Source organism: Mustela erminea, chromosome 10, assembly GCF_009829155.1.
Source record: "Mustela erminea isolate mMusErm1 chromosome 10, mMusErm1.Pri, whole genome shotgun sequence".
Taxonomy (NCBI): domain Eukaryota; kingdom Metazoa; phylum Chordata; class Mammalia; order Carnivora; family Mustelidae; genus Mustela; species Mustela erminea.
This window is the reverse complement of record NC_045623.1, coordinates 11,621,083-11,646,465: the sequence shown is the minus strand read 5'-3', so window position 1 is coordinate 11,646,465 and position 25,383 is coordinate 11,621,083. Positions and strand designations below refer to the sequence as shown.

At 38.7% G+C, this 25,383-nt stretch overlaps 1 protein-coding gene across 7 annotated transcripts in view; it reads right to left on the bottom strand.

Annotated features, from left to right (window-relative positions):
• Positions 1-25,383, bottom strand: part of DENND2C (DENN domain containing 2C) — an 84,026-nt gene that overhangs the window by 31,566 nt on the left and 27,077 nt on the right. For 3 of the 7 annotated variants that reach the window (XM_032302645.1, XM_032302647.1, XM_032302644.1), the window contains 4 exons: positions 5,791-6,804; positions 4,711-4,847; positions 3,990-4,102; positions 3,187-3,357 (listed from right to left, as the gene is read on the bottom strand). In XM_032302645.1, coding sequence (XP_032158536.1) covers positions 3,187-3,357; positions 3,990-4,102; positions 4,711-4,847; positions 5,791-6,614 — 1,245 coding nt within the window. In that variant the 5' untranslated portion in view covers positions 6,615-6,804. Of the gene's footprint in view, positions 1-3,186; positions 3,358-3,989; positions 4,103-4,710; positions 4,848-5,790; positions 6,805-7,320; positions 7,940-8,173; positions 8,568-18,594; positions 18,782-25,383 lie in introns of those variants that run through there. The other 4 variants (XM_032302648.1, XM_032302649.1, XM_032302651.1 and 1 more) reach the window with 4 other exon arrangements.

The following is a 25,383-nucleotide window of genomic DNA, read 5'->3' as shown; positions in this document are numbered from 1 at the left end:
GCTTGAGAAAATTTTCTGTTTTCTTTTTTGTCCTTGTTTCTCTAGCAATCCTGGCAATCCACAGGCAGTGAATCAGCCCAGAGCAAGAAAAATAACATGTGAGAAACATGTGCTTCCAATATGCAGATTATTCCCACATTTCTGGATGAGTTTATTCTTTTAAAGATTTTATAGCTGCCATTCAAGTGAAAAATTACCAGTGTTCTTAAATATTACCATTATTAAAAAAATAAGGGAATTCAACATAAAAAGATATTGTTAGGGGCTATAGGAAAGACATATGAGAGCAAACATGTATTTTGGAGACATACCCAAATAGTGTAATTATTTCTTTTTTTAAAGATTGACTTATGTACTTATATTAGAGAGAAAAAGCATGTTCTCTAGGGGTGGAATGGGAGGGAGAGGGAGAGAGAATCTTAAACTGATGCCATGCTGAGCGCAGAGCCTGACATGTGGCTCAATCTTATGACCCTGAGAGCATGACCGAAGCTGAAACCAAGAGTCAGACACTTAACTGACTGTGCCACCCAGGCACCCCTAAAAATAGTGTAATTAGTAATCAGTATTTGAAAAGTATACTCAAAAGGAGCCTCAAATATTATAAAGGAAAGGGAACTGTCTGTTCTCGAAACATGAGATAAAGTAATAAAATTGTAATTTTGCTTATGAGTTAGGAAGAGGAGCCTACGTTTATCTTCCAGTAAATACTGTAGGGTACAGCAGGAATTATTATATTCTTCCAACGAAATGATAGAAACCATACTGCTATATACAGTTGACACAACTAATATGAGACCTTGGGAAATCTACTCTAGGAAACAATCCCACACAGGCTTTCACAGTAGGGAAAGAAAGGAAGGGTGGGGAAGAGGCATATGGACTAGATCAGTGATTTTCAAACCATGAAACCGGTTTTCCTTCCTGGATAGTTCTAGTCATCAAAGGGGAAGTAAATTAAAACTGCTTTCCTCATGGAATGCTGTGGCTGAAGATACTCAAAAGTCAAAATTTTGTATTGCAAACAGAACATCCTAAAAGGATTTAATCCAAGGAGGGTCACTAATAGTTTATTCCTGCCTGGTCATCAAGGATTCATCACCACATTCCCCCCACTCACTTCTCCAAAGGCCTTTGAGGAAATAACCAGAAAAGGAAAAGCTGGATCACATCACCCAAGTTAGGAAGAGAAAGAGCTTTGAGTACTCGGGGATCCACAGTACCTAAAACACCGAGGCATGATACTAAAAGCACTGCAAATTTCCATCAGTCTCACTGAAATCTACAATCCATTACTCCCCAATATTTGTTAATGTCATTCCGAGAATCATGTCTCTCTTTTTTTTTTAATGATTTTATTTATTTATTTGACACAGAGAGAGAGGGAACACAAGCAGGGGGAGTGAGAGAGGGAGAAGCAGGTGCCTCGCTGAGTAGGCACCCCAATGCGGGGCTCTATCCCAGGACCCTGGGATCATGACCTGAGCTGAAGGCAGACGCTTTACGACTAAGCCACCCAGGTGCCCCCGAGAATCACGTCTTAAATGCAGTCCCTTCTGTGTTTGTACTCTCGACCCTGTGAACACATTATCTGTTGTCTCTGGGCCATGCAGGAGGCTGCTTTGTTGTGCCGGCATGACAGATCAGAGGACAGAACTACTCTAGAAAGCCTAGCCATTCTTTAAACGTCAGATTCTTACATATTCCTCACCATATGCAGGAGAGTAAACAGCTGAAGAGGTTTGCTTTTTTTTTTCTTTCACTGAGAGAGATGTGTTTGGTGCTTTTTTAGAACCGTGTGTCTTTAACTGTTCACATAATAAAGAGGGAGGGGCAGGAAATAGATCAGAAGAATTAAAGTATTGTGGAACAGAATATTTCCCAAGGAACCGATCAGCAGTTACTAAACCAAAAAACAGCTGGGACTTTTGTTTAATGTTAAAATCAGGTACAAAAACTGCGTGCCAAATGAATACATGCAGTTCATTCAGATGGGATTAAGGGAAGGAATACTATTTAAGTGATCTGATTTTTTTTTCATTTCTGCAGAGTTATCCTGAAGACGTTCTAAATTATAGAAGAACAAAGTAACAAAGAATTTAAAAATATTTTCATGCACTTTCTTAAGGGTCTCTCCTTAAAAAAATATATATCTGTTTACAAATAATCCCAATTTCTTCATTTTGGTCCTAATAGCTCTGTCTGAGATGGTTTAGATTTACTGCCTTTTCTCCCTTGAGAGAAAAATAATTTATTTAATGTAATTGTTGATAATTTCTATTCCCAAGCAAGAGTCAGATTTCTTTCTTCTTCCCCCAAATGGAAATTTTTGTCCAAAATTAAAGGCATATACTTTGTGATTACTGAAAATCTGTAAACTCAGGCATAAAAGTGTTCACTTCAGCAACTAAATGAGTGAGTGAAAATAACAGCACTGGGGCGACTGGGTGGCTCAGTCAGTTAAGCGTTTGCCTTTGGTTCAGGTTATGATCCCAGGGTCTTGGGATGGAGCCCCATGCCCGGCTCCCTGCTCTGCAGGGAGTCTGTTTCTCTCTCTCCTCTGCCTCTTTCCGGCTTGTGCACTCTCTCTCTCTCAAATAAATAAATAAAATCTTAAAAAAAAAAAAAGAAAGAAAAGAACAACACTGAAGCCAGCTTAACAGAATGTCCTCTTACATGAGATTCTAGTGCTTCCTTGAAACAGGCAGCTGATTTTAATGAGAACTAAGGTAACTGAAGTGAAACCTTCCATCTAAAATCAATTTTCCAAATCCATAAAAAAGCCCTGGCAAAAGGCACTCATGCATTCTTCTTGCATGAGCAAAAACCTAAACTTTAAGGCTGCTTTCCAAATCTTCTCATTCCAGTAGATGAGTCCTTTTTTTTTTTTAATTAAGATTTTATTTATTTATTTAACACAGAGAGAGCGATCACAAGTAGGCAGAGAGATAGGCAGAGAGAGAGGGGGAAGCAGGCTCCTGGCTGAGCAGAGCCCAATGTAGGGCTCAATCCCAAGACCCCAAGACCATGACCTGAGCTGAAGGCAGAGGCTTAACCCACTGAGCCACCCAGCTGCCCCTCCAGTAGATCAGTTCTAACCTATTATTCATTTCAGTCTAAAGTGTATTTATTCTCATTTATGGAAATGAAGTAAGAGTCAAAGAATGAAAGTACTAGAGTCCTTACTCTTGGAAGATTTTTCCTCTTCCTGTTTGCAACTTCTCCAGCTCGGAAAAGCTTCCATTCAGTTAAAGTGACAGGCAAAGTGGTATCCTTTGTGAGCTTTGACCGTAAATAAGCTTGGGAGCTCTTCAGTTCCATAGTCTTCCGGTTGAGGAAATGTGGTTTGGGAGGAAGCTAAAACAGGAGAAGATGTATTGGTAAGGGTAAGATCGTGTAGGGAATGACAATGTGTCAAAGTCAAGTTATCTCAGAAAACCACGTCTCTTGTCTTTAAAGTCACCTCAGTTGAGGATATCAGAATTTCTTTTTCCCCATTTGTAAAGTCATTTATCAGGTTTCTAATCCAATGTTCTACAAAGATGTCATCACATTTCCAGAAAACAACAACTCAGAGTCCTCATTAACCTCAAGGCAGTCTTTGCCTGCCAGGCTGACGAATGCTTTCAGGGAAAAGTCAGGTAATTTAGGGCACAGAGTGTTGTGGGACTAATAGGGAGCTGTGGTAACTACAGTGAAACGAAAAGCTAGTAGCTTGTCTAAAGGTGTGCATAATCTCATATTTTTGAAGTGCTAGTAAGTGAACAGAAACCCCAAAACGAAAGAAAATAAAAAGTTGTGTGCTGCCCCCCACAACCCCACAAAGAACACAAAAACCACCGCTACCAACAAGACCCATATTTCAGTGCCTCTTCATCTTGGCCTTAGTTAAACCACTTTAACATTTTTTGGGGATCACAAACAAGAATCTTGGGTTTTCTTAGGTTAATTACATATAATGTTTTCTCATACTGATCCTTTGGTTTTACCTTTGGTGTTCTGAAAGCACTTTTTGGGGGTGGTAGCTTCCAAGCTGAAGGGGATCTCCACATGGGTAAAGGGTGCACTGGAATGTCTTCATAGGGATTTTCTTTGGCGGGATCTTGAAAAATAATGGGAAAACAAAGTTTAGAGAAACACAGTTACATGGAAACAAAGGGACTACAGCTAGGAGGAGAAATAAAGAACTATGTTCGGCTCCCTAGTCTATATTGCTGGCCCTTTAAGCTTGAAAACCACTCAGGCATCCCACCAAGCTAAAAGAATTCTCAAAATACTATATATTATAAACATCTACTTCTGAACTCAGCAGTCCACTAAACTGGCTACAAAAACCATTCAAAAATAAAAGAATTTATATGACAAAAGTTTCCATATTTAAAAGAAACAGTGGGACGCCTGGGTGGCTCAGTTGTTAAGCTTGTCTGCCTTTGGCTCAGGTCATGATCCCAGGTCATGGGATCGAGCCCTGCATCAGGTTCTCTGCTCTGTGGCGGGAAGCCTGCTTCTCCCTCTCCCACTCTCTCTGCTTGTGTTCCCTCTCTCCCTGTGTCTCTCTCTGTCAAATAAATACATAAAATCTTAAAAAAAAATAAAAGAAACAGCTACAGCAACATACGCTTGATTATAAAAGAAAATACCATCCTACAGTTAAGGGCCCCACCAAGTACATACTCATTAAATTTAACTGCAAAGTTTGTGGACACGTACATATTATATCCTCATAGATATTGTCCTCCGACTGTGTGTAATAAAGTGCTGAGCCGGAATTTCTTCCAAGTTCTTCATGAATCTTCTGTGAGCTCCGATTTCGAAAGTGCTGAATATCCTCAAATTCAAAGGATTTCCTTAAGAAAGGAGATATGTTTTAAAGTTATATTGTTTTAAAACTCTAGTGTTCTTGGGGCGTCTGGGTGGCTCAGTTGGTTAAGCCTCTGCCTTCGGCTCAGGTCATGATCCCAGGGTCCTGGGATCGAGCCCTACACTGGGCTCTCTGTTCAGCCGGGAGCCTGCTTCCTCCTCTATCTCTGCCTGCCTCTCTGTCTACTTGCAATCTCTGTCTGTTAAATACATAAATTTAAAAAAATCTTTAAAAAATGGGGAGCCTGGGTGGCTTAGTGGGTTAAAGCCTCTGCCTTCGGCTCAGGTCATGGTCTCAGGGTCCTGGGATCAAGCCGGCATAGGGCTCTCTGCTCAGCGGGGAGCCTGCTTCCCTTCCTCTCTCTCTGCCTGCCTCTCTGCCTGCTTGTGATCTGTCAAATAAATAAAAAAAATCTTTAAAAAAAAAATAAATGAAACGCTAGTGTTCTTTAAATTGGTATGCTAGAAATCAGTAAGTAAAGGACTTGCATGCAAAATTACAAAGGTGTTTTATCATATACCTAAGAATAATAAACTAGGCTGATACCTTATATACGCCATGAGAAAACTGGAGGCCTTTGGCCAACTACATTCACATTCTTTATTGCATAACTTTATAAAATTCACTCTGATGAAAAGTGAAGCCAAGACGAGCATGTCCTAAATGAAGCAGAAGAACGTACTTACTTCCCTACACATTCTTACATGATACAAAATGCAAGTTTTCCCGTTGTTCTTATGTCCGCAAATTGTCTTAGGTATTATTTCCTTTTGTAGGTACTTTTCCCTTGGGTTAATCAACATCTGTAAAATCAAACTAGGCATGTAACCCAGGCAGGGAAATGAAAATGGCTTTGAAAAGAGAAAAGCAGCTCAGCAGCTCTGTAAGGGCAATACTTAGAAATCATTACGGAGCAAATAAAAACACACCTTTTAGATCTCCCTCTGATTTTTCTGCTGTATTTCTTTGGTTCAGGTTCCTGAGAAGAGGCCAAAGAAGCCTCTGTGCAGGAATTACTTTCACAGTATTTTCTGTCACAGTTTCTTTCCTTAGATGGCATAACACCGGATTCAGATAAATATCTGAATGTCCTGCGAGGTTTGGGTAAAGGATTTATAGAAGGTCCGCATTCTTGTCCCTCGGGTTCAGAGTAAATATTTTCTAAGCTCTTGGTTATTCCACATGAACTATCCAGAACTCTGAAATTTTCTTTTTCTGAAGAGTCACAGCGTTCTAAAGCCAAATTTAAGACTTTATCCGGGGGGAGTGCTTCTATTTTCTTCCACAGTATCTGGGAGGTATAGAAGTTTCCCAGAGGTAAGGAAGTCTCTGGATCCAGAACAACCCCTTTCCAGCTTTCAATCTGTTTGACTCTAGAACATACCCAGCTGGATTCCGATTCATTTCTAAAGAGGTGTGGGTCATCACATCCACACTGCCCACTTTCGTCCTCAGTTTGATCGGGGCTGTTAGCATCTTCATTAACGTCTAGACCAACACTTCGAGAGTTGGTTATATCCAACTTTTTGCTCTTTGCCTCAGCAACAGGACTTTTCTTAAGAAGAATCTCTTGATGGCAGTTAGTATATCTCACTCCAAAGTCCTTCGGATGCCACTTCTCTGGATTAGATATACCGTTAGCTCTTCCTTCCCACTGAGAAATTTTTTGTTTGATATTTTTGCAGTGGCTTCTTGACAGTGTCTGAACAGCAGAACGAGAAAAACCGGCATCCATGTTCCCAGTTGGGTGCATGACAAAGTACGGATTTTACTGAGGCTCCATTGTAAGTAACTGTGAAATACCGCACTCTTTATCCTGTCACTTAGTATCCAAACAATTCCAGCATTTTCCTTTCATCTTTAACCTGGAAATCTCTTTTTAAAAAGAAAAATCTTGATTACTGATCCTGTGGAAAATGGCTGCAACTTTATGTTGAATATTCCTATTAAAAAGAGACAATCATATGTTAACACAGTTTTATAATTTCCTAAAGTCCACTAAAACACTGCCTATCTCTCCCTAAACAATTCATTTACACTGCATATGTAAAAATATACTTATCATCCACTAAATCATTCAACTCCATAAAGGCATTCCTAAGATGGTGCTAGAACACAGAGAAAATAACTACCTTGTGATATTTCTCAAATTGTCAGCTTTAATGTTCTGCCCTATTTAATTTCCTTAAGTTACATAGAAGGAGGTTTTATAAGAGATTACATATAGTAGTATACAATATTACTTTGTAAAATCAATTCCTTATGAAAACTTCTCTTAACAAAACAAGAACCATCAGAGTATTATAAAAAGCATACATATATAGAAATACCTCCCAAATAACTAATAAGTTTATGCATACACCCAGAGAAAGATCCAGTTAGTCTGGAAACACATCAATACCTAATTTCTTCCACCTCTTCTGTGTTGGGAGATAATACTATCCCTTATTTCAACATACCCTTATTTCAACTTTCCCATTTTGCAGCACAGGACTCCATACGCACAGTGCTAACGACAAGTCAATGTGCCATTAACTATCAGTTGCTTTGCTTTAAAATATCATAACTTTATTTTGTCACCCACTGAACTTTTGCACACTGCAGCCACCACACCCTTGACCCAAATCGGCAAAAATACTTGCAGGCACTGTCACAGTCCTTCCTTTCACAGACAGGCTTCACTCATTTAGGCCCATAAATGTTTCCTCAAATGTAAAACTTGGCATAGAACTTTTCTTATCAACTGAGTAAAGACCTGATCTCAAGTTCTACTGTATACTGGTTATAAATAGCAACTGATTCAAAACTTCCTGAGGCAGGGGTCATCCTTCCTTGAGCTTTGTCTGTGGGGCCTTGATTAACAGGCAGGAAAATATCTTGGCCCAGCTCTGTCAGGGCAGCTGACCAAAACTGATACACAATTCACACGCAAAATTTATTCTAGGCGGGACAATTGCTAATCAGGGCTTCCATCAACTTTCCTTTCAAACATTCCTACAAGCTTGTAGGAAAATCAGCTTGGCCTGCAAATAGACTCTGATGAGGATTGAATGAAAAAAAAAAATCATTCTAAATAACCTTAAGAGGGGCGCCTGGGTGGCTCAGTGGTTTGGGCTGCTGCCTTCGGCTCGGGTCATGATCTCAGGGTCCTGGGATCGAGCCCCGCATCGGGCTCCCTGCTCCGCAGGAAGCCTGCTTCCCTCTCTCTCTCTCTCTCTCTCTCTCTGCCTGCCTCTCTGCCTACTTGTGATCTCTGTGTGTCAAATAAATAAATAAAATCTTTAAAAATAAATAAATAAATAAATAAATAACCTTAAGATATTAAACTAATGTGGGTGGAAAAAAACAAACCCTAAGCCCCGAAATACCAAAGCTGTTGTTGCAGAACTCTTTCTTTTTTTGGCTGCTGCCACTGCCACCACAGTCCCCAGCCCTTGCTGTGCGTGACCTGCCCACACCATCTGGGGCCCAGGCCCAGAACTGTCCATAAAGACTAATGCGTACAATGTGAAGGCCCAATCAGCCACCGCTCACTATTAAACTGAAAATCATTTTGTCACTTCTGATGTTTATAGAGTAGTCCTAAGGATTTTAGGGTGTGCTTGAGACTCACGTTTTCCTCACAACAGACATGGTCTATTGTGAAAATCTGCATATAACTTTTGACTTCTCCAAAATTTAATTACCAACAGCCTACAGATGGCAGGAAGAAGCCTTACCCATAACATTAACAGCTGATTAACACATATTTTGTATGTTATACATATTATATGCTGTATTCTTTTTTAAATATACTGTATTCTTATAAAAAAAAACCAGGGAAAATATTAAGGAAAATCTTAAGGAAGAGAAAATATATTTACAGTGCTGTCCTGTACTTATCGCAAAATATCTACCTAGAAGTGAACCTGCACAATTCAAACCTGTGTCATTCACGGGTCAACTGTATTTTTCTCTCTCCTAGGAGCCTAGTAGAGGTTTTCATCAGTCTTTGTCAATGTTTTCTTTACCTTTCCTTTGTTAATATGTGAATGTATGTAATGTATGAATGACTGGAAGGTACGAATGGATCAAACTGGGAAGAAAGATCAAATTTGCTAGGGTTAAAAAAATTTAAGGGCCAAAGAATTTTTTTTTTTTTAAGATTTTTATTTATTTATTTGACAGAGAGATACAGAGAGAGCACAAGTAGAGCAGCAGGCAGAGGGAAAGAGAGAAGCAGACCCTGAGCAGGGAACTCGATGCAGGGTTGGATCTCAGGACTCTGGGATCATGACCTGAGCTGAAGGCAGTGGCTTAACTGACTGAGCCGCCCAGAGACCGCAGGAACAAAGAAATTTTTAACTTGAAGATCACGAGCAACAAACGCTAGATTTATGGACTTCACACACAATTATGAATGATGTGTATTGATGGTGTTTCAGTGGCAATCAGGTAGCAGAGGAACCTAAGACACTCCTAACAGACGCGGGCATTATAAACAAATGCTACTTGCTCCTAAACATACGTACTGATACACGGCAACTTTCAAAATATGGACAAATGATTTCAAAAACAAAAAAGTTTTAATGCATTCTAACTAGACAGGTATCTACCTAGACAGTACAGAGAATTTACCTTTGTATCTGACTTCACAGTTCCAATTTTTGACAGATTAAACTCTTTATAATGTGGCTTGTCTATTCTCATATACAAGTTCTCTGATTCTGTCCCCTCCAAAAAATAAGAATCACTCCCCAAACCAAGAGGCATCTCATGTCTGACTTAAACCGAATTGAATTCGGAGTCAGCTTCCTCCCCAGCACCCCCTCTGCGTGGCTCTCCTGCTCCGTGCGCTCCTTTATACCCCTCCCCCCTCACATCCCCAGTTCCTTGCGCTGACCTCCACTACCAGAAACACTCCAAGCCCCAAGTGCCGGCCCAGTTTTCAAGTCCTAGATCTCTCCACAGCTTCATCTTTTGGAAAACTCCCTCAGGCCAACTCACACATTTATCCCTAGAGATTACTTCCTCAAGTTCGCTGCAATGGTTCTAACAAAAACAGAGACTGAGAAAATATGACAACTTCAACAATTTTTAGGATTTTTTTTCTTATTACCACGAAATGAGTCAGACTTCCCTCCCAGTAAAGATGACTAAGACAGCAGGCAGGACTCACAACTTCAAGAGGAGGGAGAGCACTCAATCACCATAATGGGTATCTCAACAGAAGAAACAGCGACAGAACAAAAGATGTACAAATATGAAAAATCAAGCATGGTTTTAGAAGCATAATAAAATACCATGCTTGGAATAAAGGGTACTAATCAAACTTTTTTTTCCCTTATTCTTTGCTCCCAAAGAGGTGATCCTTCATCAAGTCCCATACCCACCCCCCGCCTTTTTTTTTTCTTTTAAGATTTTATCCATTTATTTGACAGAGATCACAAGTAGGCAGAGAGGCAAGTGGGGTGGGAGGGTGGGAAGCAGGTTCCCTACTGAGCAGAGAGCCCGATGTGGGGCTCAAGCCCAGGATCCTGGGATCATGACCTGAGCTGAAGGCAGAGGCTTTAACCCACTGAGCCACCCAGGCACCCCTAGGTCTCCTTGTTTTTATTTATTTATTTATTTAGAGGATTTACTTTCTTTCTATTTTTTTTTAAGATTTTATTTATTTGACAGAGAGAGATCACTAGTAGGCAGAGAGGCAGCCAAAGAGAGAGAGAGAGAGAGAGAGAGGAGAGAGAGAGAGGAGGAAGCAGGCTCCCTGCTGAGCAGAGAGCCCGATGTGGGACTCGATCCCAGGACCCTGAGATCATGACCTGAGCTGAAGGCAGAGGCTTAACCCACTGAGCTACCCAGGTAGCTCCTTGAGGATTTACTTTCATCCAAGAAACCCATCAGCTATACTTTATCAGCTTAAAATGTAATGTATAATATAACTTATCATATACAGGATTCTGTGTTCTTAACATATTAAAAAGAAACCAATTTGAGTCCATTCAGGTAAGTGAAATTCTCTGGAAAAGAGAATACTGATGTTCTGTTTTACTAACTCAAGCCTTACATGGGAAAGCTTCTCACTCCAAATCCTTTAAAACATTTTATTTGATCAAACATAAATATCTGACAAAATAGGAAGAATCTGGATCATTCTGAAAGTTGATTTAAAAACTGATGTAAGAGTATACTTTTAACGACTGATCTACTTTAGACAGACAAAGAGAGAGGGCAGCTGTGTGAGTGTGGGGGGGGGGACAGAAGGAGAAACTCTTCCACCAGACTCCCGCTGAGCACAGAGCCCAACAGAGGGTGCAATGGGGAGGGTTAGGGAATGTGGGGTAGGGGTGAAGGCTCAGTCTCACAACCCATGAGTTCAAGACCTGAGCTGAAACCAAGTCTAAGCTCAACCAAATGAGCCACCCAGGCGCCCTGAGGATATGCTCTTAAATTATTAATAGTTTTATGTGAATTTTACCTCAATTAGAAAATGATGAAAAGGGCGCCTGGGTGTCTCAGCGGGTTAAAGCCTCTGCCTTCCGCTCAGATCATGATCCCAGGGTCCTGGGATCGAGTTGCACATTAAGCCCTCTGCTCAGCAGGGAGCATGCTTCTTCCTCTCTCTCTGCCTGCTTCTCTGCCTACTTGTGATCTCTGTCTGTCAAATAAATAAACAAATATTAAGATTTTATTTATTTGTCAGAAAGAGAGAGAGAGTACAAGCAGGTGGAGAGGAAGGCAGAGGGAGAAGCAAATGCCTTGCTGAGCAAAGAGCCCAATGTGGGACTCGATCCTAGGAACCTGGGATCATGACCTAAGCCGAAAGTAGCTGCTTAACTGACTGAGCAACCCAGGTGTCCTGAATTTGTGAGAAATTTAAATGAATTAAAAAGTTCATATTCCGGGGCGCCTAGGTGGCTCAGTGGGTTAAAGCCTCTGCTTTTGGCTCAGATCATGATCCCAGGGTCCTGGGATCAAGCCACACATCGGGCTCTCTGCTCAGTAGGGAGCCTGCTTCCCTTCCTCTCTCTCTGCCTGCCTCTCTGTGTACTTGTAATCTCTGTCTGTCAAATCAATGAATAAAATGAAAAAAAAAAAGAAAGAAAGAAAAAAAAGAAAGAAAGAAAAAAAAGAAAGAAAAATGATGAAAGGGACAAGAAATACTCTTACCACCGGCCACAAAAGTCATTGAACTAGACTTGCTTTCCCAGCATAACTACAAAACCAGACTTATAGATTAAATAAAATAAATGCTTTTGATATTGGATAACAGACAACACAGGACTGTAACCTCTCAATGAAGAAAAACAAATGAGGCAGGCACTGTGTTGGCTCAGTTTTCACCTTGGAGGCTCTGTCCAGAAAATAGCACAGAACATGATACGCTTGCTGAGTTACAGATAAATGGATCAGAGTTTGGAGGGGCTAGGAAAGATGGCATTTTCGGGGCCCCGTATCAGATAGGAGGGAGCAACACAGAAAAAGCTCCAGAAATCTATGTAGGATCCTTGGAGTCTTGGTTTAAATACTAAGCTGCTAAGGCACAGGGTAACACTGCTGGAAACAAATTACTGGGGAAAGAACAACTATAGGGGACCTGGAAGCTGATTAATACCCAGAGTTCACAAAGGGCTGGGAAATGTCCAACTTCCAATGATCTATAGAGGAGCAGACTTATCGAACACCCAGGCAATTCAGTAAGGACGTTAGGAGGGCATGGCTTGTCAGCAGGGCTAAATTAGCCCTACAATAAAGACTACTTTAGAACTACCCTAACAAAGCTTTTTTTTTTTTTTTTTTTTTTTTTTTTTTAATTTATTTGACAGAGATCACAAGCAGGCAGAGAGGCAGGCAGAGAGGGAAGGAAGCAGGCTTCCCGCTGAGCAGAGAGCCCGACACGGGGCTCGATCCCAGAACCCTGGGATCATGACCTGAGCTGAAAGCAGAGGCTTTAACCCACTGAGCCACTCAGGCGCCCCCCTAACAAAGCTTTTGAAAGGTCTTAAAAGCAGGAGGCTCAGACAGTTAGGCATCCACCTTTAGCTCAGGTCATGATCCCAGGGTCCTGGGATCAAATCCTACAGTGGGCTCCCTGCTCAGCAGAGACCCTGCTTCTCCCTTTCCTTCTGCCTGCTGCTCTGCCTACTTGTGCTCTCTATCTCTGTGTCAAATAAATAAATAATCTTTAAAAAGCAAACAAACAAACCCACAAATTCAAAGATTAAGTTATCAGAATTTCAAGATGTCTACAACAGAGCATAAAGCCCCACAAGGGCCCTTTTGAGTGCAGGACCCTGTATAGCTACACTGATTGTCTGCCCATGAAGCTGGCACTGTCTACACTATATTGTGGAATTTATAGCAATGTGGGAATAAAATGTAAGAAGAGTACAAAGGAGGGAAAGGAAAATGGAAAGAAATATATAAATTTCTTACTTTATACATGAAGTAGTACATTTTTTTTAAGATTTTATTTTTAAGTAATCTCTATATCCAACATGAGACTCAAACACACAACGTGTAGATCAAGAGTTGCATGTTCCTGGGACACCTGGGTGGCTCAGTTGGTTAAGCGGCTGCCTTCGGCTCAGGTCATGATCCCAGCGTCCTGGAATCGAGTCCCACATCGGGCTCCTTGCTCCGCAGGGAGCCTGCTTCTCCCTCTGCCACTCTGTCTGCTTGTGCTCGCTCTCTCTCTCTCTCTCTCTGACAAATAAATAAGTAAAATCTTAAAAAAAAAAAAAAAAAAGAGTTGCATGTTCCTCTGACTGAGGCAGCCAGGAGCCCCATGTAGTACATTATCTCAAGGGGAAAGATTAAAGTTGTATGCTGTGAACTCTAAAGCAATCACTTTAGAATCGAATTCTAAAAAAATACTCAGTGCAGAAAAAGACAGGGGTGGCAGGGAGGAAGAAAAACCGCAAGAATCACCACCACCACCACCAAAAAACCCCAAAAAACCAAAAAATCAAAAAAAAAAAACCAACCCAAACAGAAACAGAAAATGAATAGCAAGACTGTACACTTAAATCTAACCATACTAATAATTATGTTAACTGAAAATGAGCTAAATTCTAAATAAAAGGCAAAGATGATCATACTTGATTAAAAAACAAAAAAACAAGACCTAACTCTGCACTTCTTTAAGAACTGCATTTTGAATTTCAAGACACTTCTGTTAAAATAAAGAGGTTAGGCCAAGAAATACTAGCAGAGATAAAGAGATAAAGACATTTCAAACAAAAATGGAGACAATTCGTCAAGAAGATTGAATAATCCCCCCCCCTTATTTTTTAGATTTTATTTGTTTATTTGACAGAGAGACACAGCAAGAGAGGGAACACAAGCATGGGGAGTGGCAGAGGGAAAAGCAGGCTTTCTGACTAGCAAGAAGCCCAATGCGGGCTCAATCCCCTGGGATCATGACCTGAGCTGAAGACAAACACTTAATGACTGAGCCACCCAAGTGCCCCCAAGATTGAATAATCCTAAATGTTAATGTACATCATAACACAGTTTCAAAATGTAAGAAGCAAAAAATGTAGAGCCAAAAGGACAAATGGACATATCTGTAATTTTATTGAGGATTTCATTACTCTTCATGAGTAATAGCCCCATTGACAGAAAATCAGGAAATAGATAAAAGACTTGAATACCACCATTAATCAACTTGACCTAAGTGACATTTTAGAACACTACACCCAACAACAATAGAACATATATTCAAGCATACATGGAATATTAACCAGTAAACCATATGTTGGACAATAAAATAAAACTTAATAAATTTTAAATGACTGAAGTCATCCTGAGAATGATTCTCTAACACACAATGGAACTTAATTAAAAATAAATAATCAGGGGCGCCTGGGTGGCTCAGTGGGTTAAGCCGCTGCCTTCGGCTCAGGTCATGATCTCAGGGTCCTGGGATCGAGTCCCACATCGGGCTCTCTGCTTGGCAGGGAGCCTGCTTCCCTCTCTCTCTCTCTCTGCCTGCCTCTCCATCTGCTTGTGATTTCTCTCTGTCAAATAAATAAATAAAATCTTTAAAAAAAAAAAAAAAAAAAAGAAAAATAAACAATCAAGAGATATCTGGAAAATGCCAAGATATTTGGAAATGCTTATGTTATAAAAAGAAAAAAGTTTGGAAACACTGTATCTTGCTGTTTCAAGTTAAAACACATTTTATTCCATTAAGTTTCAAGTCATCACTTTATTTTTTTAAAGTTTTAAAAATTTTTTTATTTATTTGACAGACAGAGATCACAAGTACACAGAGAAGCAGGCAGAGAGAGAGAGAGAGAGAGAGAGAGAGAGAGAGAGAGGAGGAAGCAGGCTCCCTGCTGAGCAGAGAGCCCTAAATGGGCCTCACTTCATAATCCCCCTGGGATTATGACCTGAGCCGAAGGCAGAGGCTTTAACCCACTGAGCCACCCAGGCGCCCCTCAAGTCATCATTTTAAATTATTCTCCAGATTAATGCTCTACATTAACATCTGTCTAAATTATCCTACTGCCCATCCTGCAATGTACCATCCGTTTCAGTATTACATGCTTCTAAATCCTATAGTGAAATTTGAATGTCATTATTCCACTTATATCTGAAAAAAAAAATCCCAAAGATTTAAGGTTGTTTCTTAAGAAGGAATAAAAAGTAAATTAAACTCAAAGCAAGTAGAAGAAAATAGTAAGATGTAAATATTCATGAAATAACAACCACCGAACAACAGAGAAATCAATGAAACATAAAAAGTTATCTGAGATGTCAATAAATTGATAAACATCTAAGTGGGCTGAACAAAGAAAAAAAGAAGAAAAGGCACAAATTAAAAGTATGAGGAATGAAAAAGGGGTCATTACCTACAGATCTTTCATAAAAGGATATAAAGAATGATTATGAATAAATTTGTTGTAGTAAACTCGACAACTTAAATGAGATGGACAAATTCCTTGAAAGATATAAATTGCCAAAACAGACACAAGAAGATACAGGAATTCTGAGTGTCTCTATTTTTTTTAATTAAAATTTTAATTGAAAGCCTTACATTAAAAAAACTCCAGGTCCACACAGCTTCACTTGTTAATTTTATTAAACATTCACTTGTTAATTTTATTAAACATTCAAAGACATAATACTAATCTTATACAAACTCTTCCAGAGAACAGAAGAGGAAACATTTTTAACTCATTTTGTAAGACCAACATTACCCTGTTGGAAAACCAAAGACACTACAAGGGAAGAAAAATATAGAACAGAACTCATGAACTCATGTGAAGGTCCTTTCAAAACATCAGCGAATGTAAGTCATAAACACAAAAAATACTGAGTCATGACTAAGTAGAGTTATAAGAGAATGCAAAGTTGCTTTAAAATAAAAAAATCTTTATATTTATGAGATAAAGAAAAAAGTCCCCTTGTAATTATCTTAGTAGATGCAATAAAGCATTTGAAAAAATTTCACACTTATTCATAATTGGGGGAAAAAACCTTCTAGCAAATCAGAAATTGAATTTCCACAATCTGATAAATGGCAACTATGAAAAAACCAAGGTAATATTATACTAAGTGGTAAAAGATTTGACACCTTTCCCTTAAGATTGGGAAAAGGCAAGGATATCTTCTTTCACTGCTTTTATTCAATACTCTTATTTCATTTATAGGGAAAGTGCCCTTTCGGCTCTGACACACTGAGGAACAAGGTCATGAAAAAGAGGAGGACTTGGTGTGGTGCTGCCATTGATCTTGGGTCCCTACACCTTTTACAGAACTCCCTACAGTGCTACATTGGGACAGACCATCTAGTGGTTCACAACCTCTGTGGTCTGTAGTAGCCACTATGAAAAGGGCTTAGGGAAGAATTTGTCATTTTCAGTGGAAAACAAGTAGTAGTTACTGATTATGATAACTGTGTACTCTGGATTTGGATTTGCAGCACCTTTTTTTTTTTTTTTAAATAGTAAGACACCAGCTGCTTAAGAAATAAGGATGTTTTAATTAATCCATTAAACAGATGTGAAAAGGAACATTTAAGAGGTTCAATCTCTTTGAAAAATGAGTCAAACTCTTGAATTCAGCATAATATGTTTGTAAATAAACTTATGGCATAAAAAAGGGAAAAGAAAGAAAACGGAAAAGAAATTAAACATGATTGTATATGTAGAAAGTCCTAAGAGGGGCGCCTGGGTGACTCAGTGGTTTAAAGCCTCTGCCTTTGGCTCAGATCATGATCCCAGGGTCCTGGGATGGAGACCCACAGGGAGCCTGCTTCCACCGTCTCCCTCTGCCTGCCTCTCTGCCTACTTGTGATCTCTGTCTGTCAAATAAATAAAATCTTAAAAAAAAAACAGAAATTCCTAAGAAATTTACAGTAACAAGCTACTAAAATTCATCAGGGAATTTAGCAAGGTCTCAGGATACATGATCAATATGTAAGAGAGAAATTGTACTTATACATACACGGAATAAATAATTGGAATGTGAAATGTAAAATAACATAAAAAGTTGCATAAAAATCATGAAATGCTTAGGGGTACAAAACTTGTACACTGAAAATACAAGATATTGCTAAGAAAAAAAATTAAAGAGCTACTAAATAGAGATCCATCACATTAATGAACAAGAAGATTAAATTTTGTTAAAACATCAAATTCTCTCAAAATTGAGCTGTAGATTCAACGCAGTCCTAATCAAAATCACAGTAGGCTTTGTTGCAGAAATTGACAAGCTGATTCTTAAATTTATCTGGAAATGCAAAGGACCTCAAATAGCCTAAAACCTTTTTAAAAATAAGAAAGTTGAAGAACATATACTATTGATTTCGACACTGTAAAGCTACAGTAATCAAGACAATGTGTATTAGTGAAAGCAGAAGCAAATGGATCAATAGATCAGTACAGAGTCTAGAAAGAGACCGACACTTAATATAGTCAATAGACTTCCACAAAGCTGGGGAAAAATAATCTTTCTAATAGATTGCTTTGGAACAAATGGATATTTCCAGGGGAAAAAAATTAGCCTTGACCATTACACAGCATTTACAAAAGTTAACTTGAAATATATCATAAGCCTAAACCCAACAAATAAAACTATAAACCTCCTAGAAGAAAACATAGACAAAAAAAATCTTTAGAGAAGGAAAAGATTTTTGAAAGATTTTTTTCTTTTCTTTCTTTCTTTTTTTTTTTTTAAGATTTTATTTATTTATTTGACAGAGAGAAAATCACAAGTCGGCGAAGAGGAAGGCAGCAGGAGAGGGAGAAGCAGGCACCCCGCTGAGCAAGATGCCTGATGTGAGGCTCGATCCCAGGACCCTGAGATCATGACCTGAGCTGAAGGAAGAGGCTTAACCCACTGAGCCACCCAGGTACCCTAAGGAAAAGATTTCTTAGGACATAAAAAGCACAAACCCACAGAAGGAAGAAATTAAGATCTTGCATTCTTCTAAGTATGTTTTAAAAATGAAACAGCAAGCCACAGAGGCAGAGAATATTCAAACTACATATATCTGACAAGCATTTAAATCCACAACATATAAATAACTATCACAAATGAATAAGGCAAACAATATAATTAAAATATGCATCAGATGTGATCTTTTTACAAAAGATTTTATTAGTAGCCAGTTAGTAAAATAAAGTACCTGAGAAGTGGTACACTATCATTAGTCATTAAAGACATGCAAATTAAAACCCAAGATACCACTACATACCCACTAGAATGGTTAAAATGTGAAAGGATACTAAGTATGGGAGTACCTGGAACTCTCAAACACTGTGCCCTTGTAACATGGTACACACTTTGGAAAACAGTTTGGCAGTTTCCTATAAAATTAAACATATGATTGCCGTATGAAGGAGCAATTTCACTTGTAGGTATTTCATGTGAAAGAAAAATGCTATGTTCACACACATACTTCTACATAAATATATTCACAGCATCTTTATTCAGAACAGCCCAAATTAGAAACAGCCTAAAGGCCATCGACAAGCGAATACATAAACCAAATGTAATATATTCATGCAACAGGATATTCCTCAGCAATGAAAAGGAACAAAACCCACCATATGCACAATGCAGACATCTCCCCAAAACATCCATAAACAAAAAAGTACATAAAGTATGATTCCATTTATATGAAATTAAAGAACAGCCAAAATTAATCTATAATGAAAGAAAGCAGATCTGTAGCTGTCTAGGGCCAGGAGGGTGAGAACTAACCTCAAAAGAGTATGAGGGAACTTTTGGGGGTGATGAAAATATATCTTGACTGGGATGGCAGTTACAAGGGCGTATACATTTGTCAAAACTAACCGACCATACACTTAAAATGGGTGGATTTTATTGAACAAAGTTATATCCTGGGGCACCAGGCCAGCTCAGTCGGTAGAGCATCCAACTCTAGATCTTGGGGTCGTGAGTTTAAGCCCCATTCTTTCTCTTTTCCTTTTAAAACTTTAACTACACATATGTTAGATGATTTAATATTATTTCACAGGTTACTTGTGCTCTGTTCATTTATTTTCTTTCAACTTTTTTTTTCTTTTTTTTTTTTTAATTTTTTTAAAGATTTTATTTATTTATCCGACAGACAGAGACCACAAGCAGGCAGAGAGGCAGGCAGAGAGAGAGAGAGAGAGCCCGATGCGGGGCTTGATCCCAGGACCCTGAGATCATGACCCGAGCCGAAGGCAGCAGCCCAAACCACTGAGCCACCCAGGCGCCCCACAACTTTTTTTTTTTCTTTCTCTGTTTCAGTTTAGATAAATTCTACTGACCTGTTTTCAAGTTCATTAAACATTCTACAGGTCAAAGTCCAATCTGATTTTAAGTCCATCTAATAATTCTTATTTCAGATATTGTATTTTTCAGCTTCAAATTTTCTATCCAGTTCTTCTAACACTTCCATTCCTCTTCTGAAATACTCCATATTTTCACCCATTTATTTTTTTCCTGCATATTATTTAATTTATTTATAATAATCTTAAAGCCCTTGTTGGCTATGCCAACAACTGTGTCACCTTTAGGTTTCCTTTTATTGACTCTTTTTTCTCTTCATTATGGCTCACATTTTATTTTCTTCTAGTGTCTTGCAATTTTAATTTATGTATGTATGTATTTAAGTAATCTCTACCCCCACTGTGGGGTCAAACTCACAATCCCAAAATCAAGAATTACATGCTCTTCCCACTGAGCCAGCCAATCACCCCTACTACCTTGTAATTTTTAATCATATTCGTGACACTGCCTATAAAAGAAGAGTAGAAGAAAAGATAAACTAGATACACTTTGTGTTTGTTTTTCTTTATATATTTCTGAGATTATAAACATTCCTCTCTCTGGTAATTAGATTGAGAGGCTGATCATTCAGATTCCTCATCGAGTCAAGTTGAGCTGAAGCTGGGTAGCAGGTCTTACTACATGGAATTCACCTGGTTTTAGCCCCATCTCTAACCTCCTGAGTGGCTGCTACCTTTTAAATACTGTTAGTATTTGAGATGGACTAAGGATGGGTACAGTTTCAATTATTTTTGGTTCAATTCTGGATTCAGCCCTGGCAGGATATCACTGCACAAATATGTGGGACTATAAAACTTCTTTGTGCCTCTCATACCCCCTGCAATGCTGCTGTCTTAGTAAAAACTGAAACAGCAGATAATTATTGGGCCAAGTGGTTTGTTTTTGCATGTGGGATTCTTCCAGATTCCAATCTACTCTCCAATTCCAATTTTAGTATGTGTGCTGCCGAAGCAGCACCACATTCTAATTCCAACAGTCCACACTGTGAACTAAGACTTGGCAGATTTTTCCCTTTCCTCTGGGAAGCCTCACCAGCTATGCCAGGGCTACTTGTATCCAGACTATATTCTTATCCTCAGGTATGGAAGTTGTTATGGCTCTTTGCTCACTTATAAAGGAATTCACTTTGGAATTCAGTTCACCAAAATTCCCCCCCGCCCCACTATTCACTAGCCCCAGAGAAATGCATGATTTTTATTTTGTCCAGGATTTTCTCGTTACTATGGGAACAAATGTTTTTCAAGTCCTACATCCTAACTGGAAGAGGAAGAATCTTAAAATGTTTTTAATGAAATAGAACAGTGAACAACAGTATTAATCAGAATACCCTGCATGAAGGTAAGGGTAAGTATTGCTTCAGAATGTTGGTTTCACGGTTGTGTGTGTGTGTGTGTGTGTGTGTGTAATGGATTGTACATGTATTTATTATGGTGCAGTGTGGTCAAAAAACTCGGAAAGTCTGTCTAGAGCCCTGGGAATCCACGTCAATGCAAGGCAAAGAGTTCAGAGAAAGGATATCAGGACATGGATCTTTAAAGATAATTGTCTACTGCTAGTTGAATTTCAGGCACTGAAACACAGAAAAATACAGCCTTTTGCATATGAACACAGAACTAAGTATGTCCTTGGAAAAATACATGAAGCATAAAGTGTCACAATAGGCAACTATGAGAGAAGAATGAAATACATCAAAATATTTTAATAACAAACAATCTTTGGTTTTTATTAAAGCCAGTTCAATGTGCTGCTTACTGACTGCTATTGTTAGATTAAGAATGCAAAGAAATATTCTGGAGACACAATGTGCTCCGTTTATATTTGGCTTCTTTAATAAAAATATTTTAAAATTTCTTTTTTTGGAAGGGAAAGAGATAAGAAGATTCTCTGAATGTAAGAAGGTTATTCCTAAGTAAACAGAATAAATCATCTTTAACTCAGCATCAATGAAACAAGCCATAGAAAAGGCATGTTTAGGAGTTGCTCAGTTGGTTAAGTGTCTGCCTTTGGTTCAGGTCATGATCCCAGGGTCCTGGGATCGAGCCTCACGTTGGGCTCCCTGCTCAGTGGGGAGCTTGTTTCTCCCTCTCTCCCTCCCCCGACTCATGCTCACTCTTGCTCTATCTCAAATAAATAAACACAATCTTTAAAAAAAAGACATGGGGCATCTGGGTGGCTCAGTGGGTTAAAGCCTCTACCTTCGGCTCAGGTCATGATCTCAGGGTCCTGGGATTGAGCCCTGCGTTGGACTCTCTGCTCAGCAGGGAGCCTGCTTCACCCTGTCTCTCTGCCTTCCTCTCTGCTTACTTGTGACTTCTCTCTCTGTGTCAAATAAATTTTTAAAAATCTAAAAAAAAATAAAAAATAAAAAAATTTTTAAAAAGCATGTTATAAAACGTAGGTACAGACCACAGTATTTATAAGGGAGGCATTATGGTACAGGATACAAACAGTGTAGGCTTTGGGGCCAGACACCTGGATTCAAATCTTCTGCAACTTACTTGTTAGTGGGCCTTGTACTCTTAACCAATCCAAGCCTTACTCCATAACAAGGTGATAACACACAACAATAGAGTTATTAGAAGGATCAAATGAAATAATATATAAAGTCTCTCGTATAACGTAAGTGACCAAGAATAGTTATGACATTATTGCCACAACTTATTTAAATATTATATGTATATTTTATATGTAATATGTATATGTAATATCCCTAGTACAACAACCTCAACTTATGTACTTACCATTCTTCTTCTAGAACTACCATAATATAGCCTCCTCTATGACCTGACCTACCTGCCTCTACTATCAACCCCCTTCCAATACTGTTGCCAAAGTGATATTTCTAAAAGTTAGATATGATCAAATCACAAGCCAGTTAAAACTTTTGGTGGGTTCTGGTGCTTCATAATCTACCAAAGTGGTTATCAAAACTTACTCCAAAGGACAAGGGACTTCCAAGAACTGAACTGAGATAGAACATAAAAATTGGACAATACCCCCCCACACGAGTTTGCAGAAATAAGTTATATTAGTAGGTATTATTTACTCAATATTAGGTTTTCTCCTCCACAAGCCTATCTTTCAGCATTTGACCCCTACTACTGTTTGTGGTGTTTGCTAGTCAATACCAACAAAATGGCAAAATAAACACATGGTCAACATAAATTAATGAAAAAAAATTGGGATAAGCCAGTCATGAAGTTTTAAAGCTTTTTAAAAATGTCATAGATACATATATGTGCGCTCTTATAGTGCTACATAAAATATGGTCATAAATTTGCTGCTCGAATGGTTTTTGGTTTAAGGATAAAAGTAAACACGTAAATATTTCATGGTGTCCAGAGACAAGATAAAGTCCATACTCCTCTCTATGATATAGATGATCTTTCACGCTCTCTTTCCAGCTTGATTCCTGCCATTTGCCTTGCTTACATGCTAAGAACATCAAGAACACTCCAAGAACATCAAATAATTTACATCCGCCAGTGGTTTAGAGCTAGAGTTCAAATATCGCCAGACTTGGTTCTTGGCTGTGTAACCTCAAATTATGTAATCCTCCTAAGCCTGCTTCCTTATCTATAGAATGATCATATTATTACAGATAACACTTATTGAGTGTTACTATAAATCTATAAATCAGGCATAATTTTACTCACTTTACCAATATTACCTCATCTCATGCTTGTAATAATCCATGAGATATAAATACTGTCATTATCCTCATTTTGAAGAAGAGAAAACAGAGCACAAAGAGGTTAAGTATAACTGATACAGGTTTTGGTACTCTCTGCCACAAAAGACACGGGTATTCATTCTATAAGGCTGTTGTAAGGATTAAATATGAAATGATGTAAAAAAAAAACTAAGACAATTGCTGGCATATAGTAACTGCTCAGTAAATGACAGCTATCCGGTTGTCTGGATGGCTCTGTCAATTAAGCGTCTGACTCTTGATCTCAGCTCAGGTCTTGATCTCAGGGTCGTGAGTTCAAGCCCTGCTGCCTTGGGCTTCACACTGGGTGTGGAGCCTACTTAACAGAAACATGATAGCTACTAATTACTTCCTGAACACACAATATACTTTCAAGACCCTTTCAAAGTTTTACTGTGAAACCTTCCTTAGACCTTGACCTGGAGTTAATCACTCCCGAGTGCTCCCATTACACCCCTTAGTATTCTGTAATCCTCTTCCAAAGTTAAATTCCTCTAAGAACAAAAAACTTCTGCATACATTTTCCATAACCTCAATAATCTTAATGTTCTGGAGTCGTTCTTGCTGGGGATACTTAGAAAAAGAAAATCACTTAAGGGTGAAAATGGAGAGGCAACACTGATAGCCAGAGAAGAATACATGTCTCTGTAATGCTGTTTTGAAAGCCCTAAAGCGAACCTAAATGTCAGAAGAGGACGCCCCCACTTGCTATAGCAGAGGATGCTAAGACATGTGTTATAGAAATACCAGATGCAGGGGCGCCTGGGTGGCTCAGTTGTTAAGTGTCTGCCTTCGGCTTGGGGTTAAGCATCTGCCTTTGGCCTGGGTCATCATCTCAGGGTCCTGGAATCAAGCCCACATCAGGCTTCCTGCTCAGCCCCGAGTCTTCCTCGCCCTCTTCCCCTCCCCCACAAGTCCCCAACTCATGCGCTTGCTCTCTCTTTCAAATAAGTAAATAAAATCTTTTTTTTTTTTTTTAAGAAATATTGGATGCAATTAAATCTGCTCAGGAAGATGGGTAGGAATTTGAACTGCTCAAATTATCTGCATTTTGGAAATTCCTAGTAGGTATATTTAATAAAATATTAATATAGTATTTAATACTGAGCCAAAATGAAGAGTCAGACGCTCAACTGACTTAGCTGCCCAGATTCCCTGCCTCTGGTTAAATTTTTGAGAAAACCCACAAAAATAAATCTTGCATAAAATTCTTCACTGAATTTGCTCAAAATATTTTAAAGCAAAAGAGAAAAAAATAATGTCAAACTGGTTTCTACCTTTCAAACTATTACCATCTTGTTAACTTTTCCTTGAACAACAAATCTTCAAAGCAAGCACATACAGGATATCAGCCTTTTATCTCATTTCTATCAGAGGAAACAGCCTTATAGGTAACTAAAAATGATTCCCAAAATAGCAAAGACGCTTTAAAAAAAAAAAAAACCCTAATACTACTAATAATAGACAATATAAATTTCTCAGTAGCTATTGTGCCTAACCACAAAGCAAGCAATAGGATTCTTCAAAAAATAAATTTAATTCCTTACCAATTCTAACAACTCTCTTAAGACATATGTCATGGAAAATTTCTGAGTTTTAAAAAAATTTTAATTGATTTATTTATTTTTAAAGATTTCATTTGTCAGAGAGATTGCAAAAGCAGGGGTAATGGCAGGCAGAGGGAGAAGCAGGCTCCCTGCTGAGCAAGGAGCCTGGTGGGGGACTCAATCCCTGGACCCTGAGCTGAAGGCAGATACTTAACCAGCTAAGCCACCCAGGCATTACCTGTTTTGTTTTGAATGAAAGAATGAAAAATGATAGTTGACTTAATTTAGATTATATTCAGAATTTTGAGGCACAAGTCAAAGAACTAGAATAACATTAATTTTGTGATTGTGTTTACAGGGTTGTTTATCCACGTTATTAAAAAAGCTTCCATATGACTATGATTCTTCTTTGCTGTTCACTGATTCTAATGGGTGCTGGAGATTTTATTTAACAAAACTGTGTGACCCTAGGAGCAATCCTCATAACT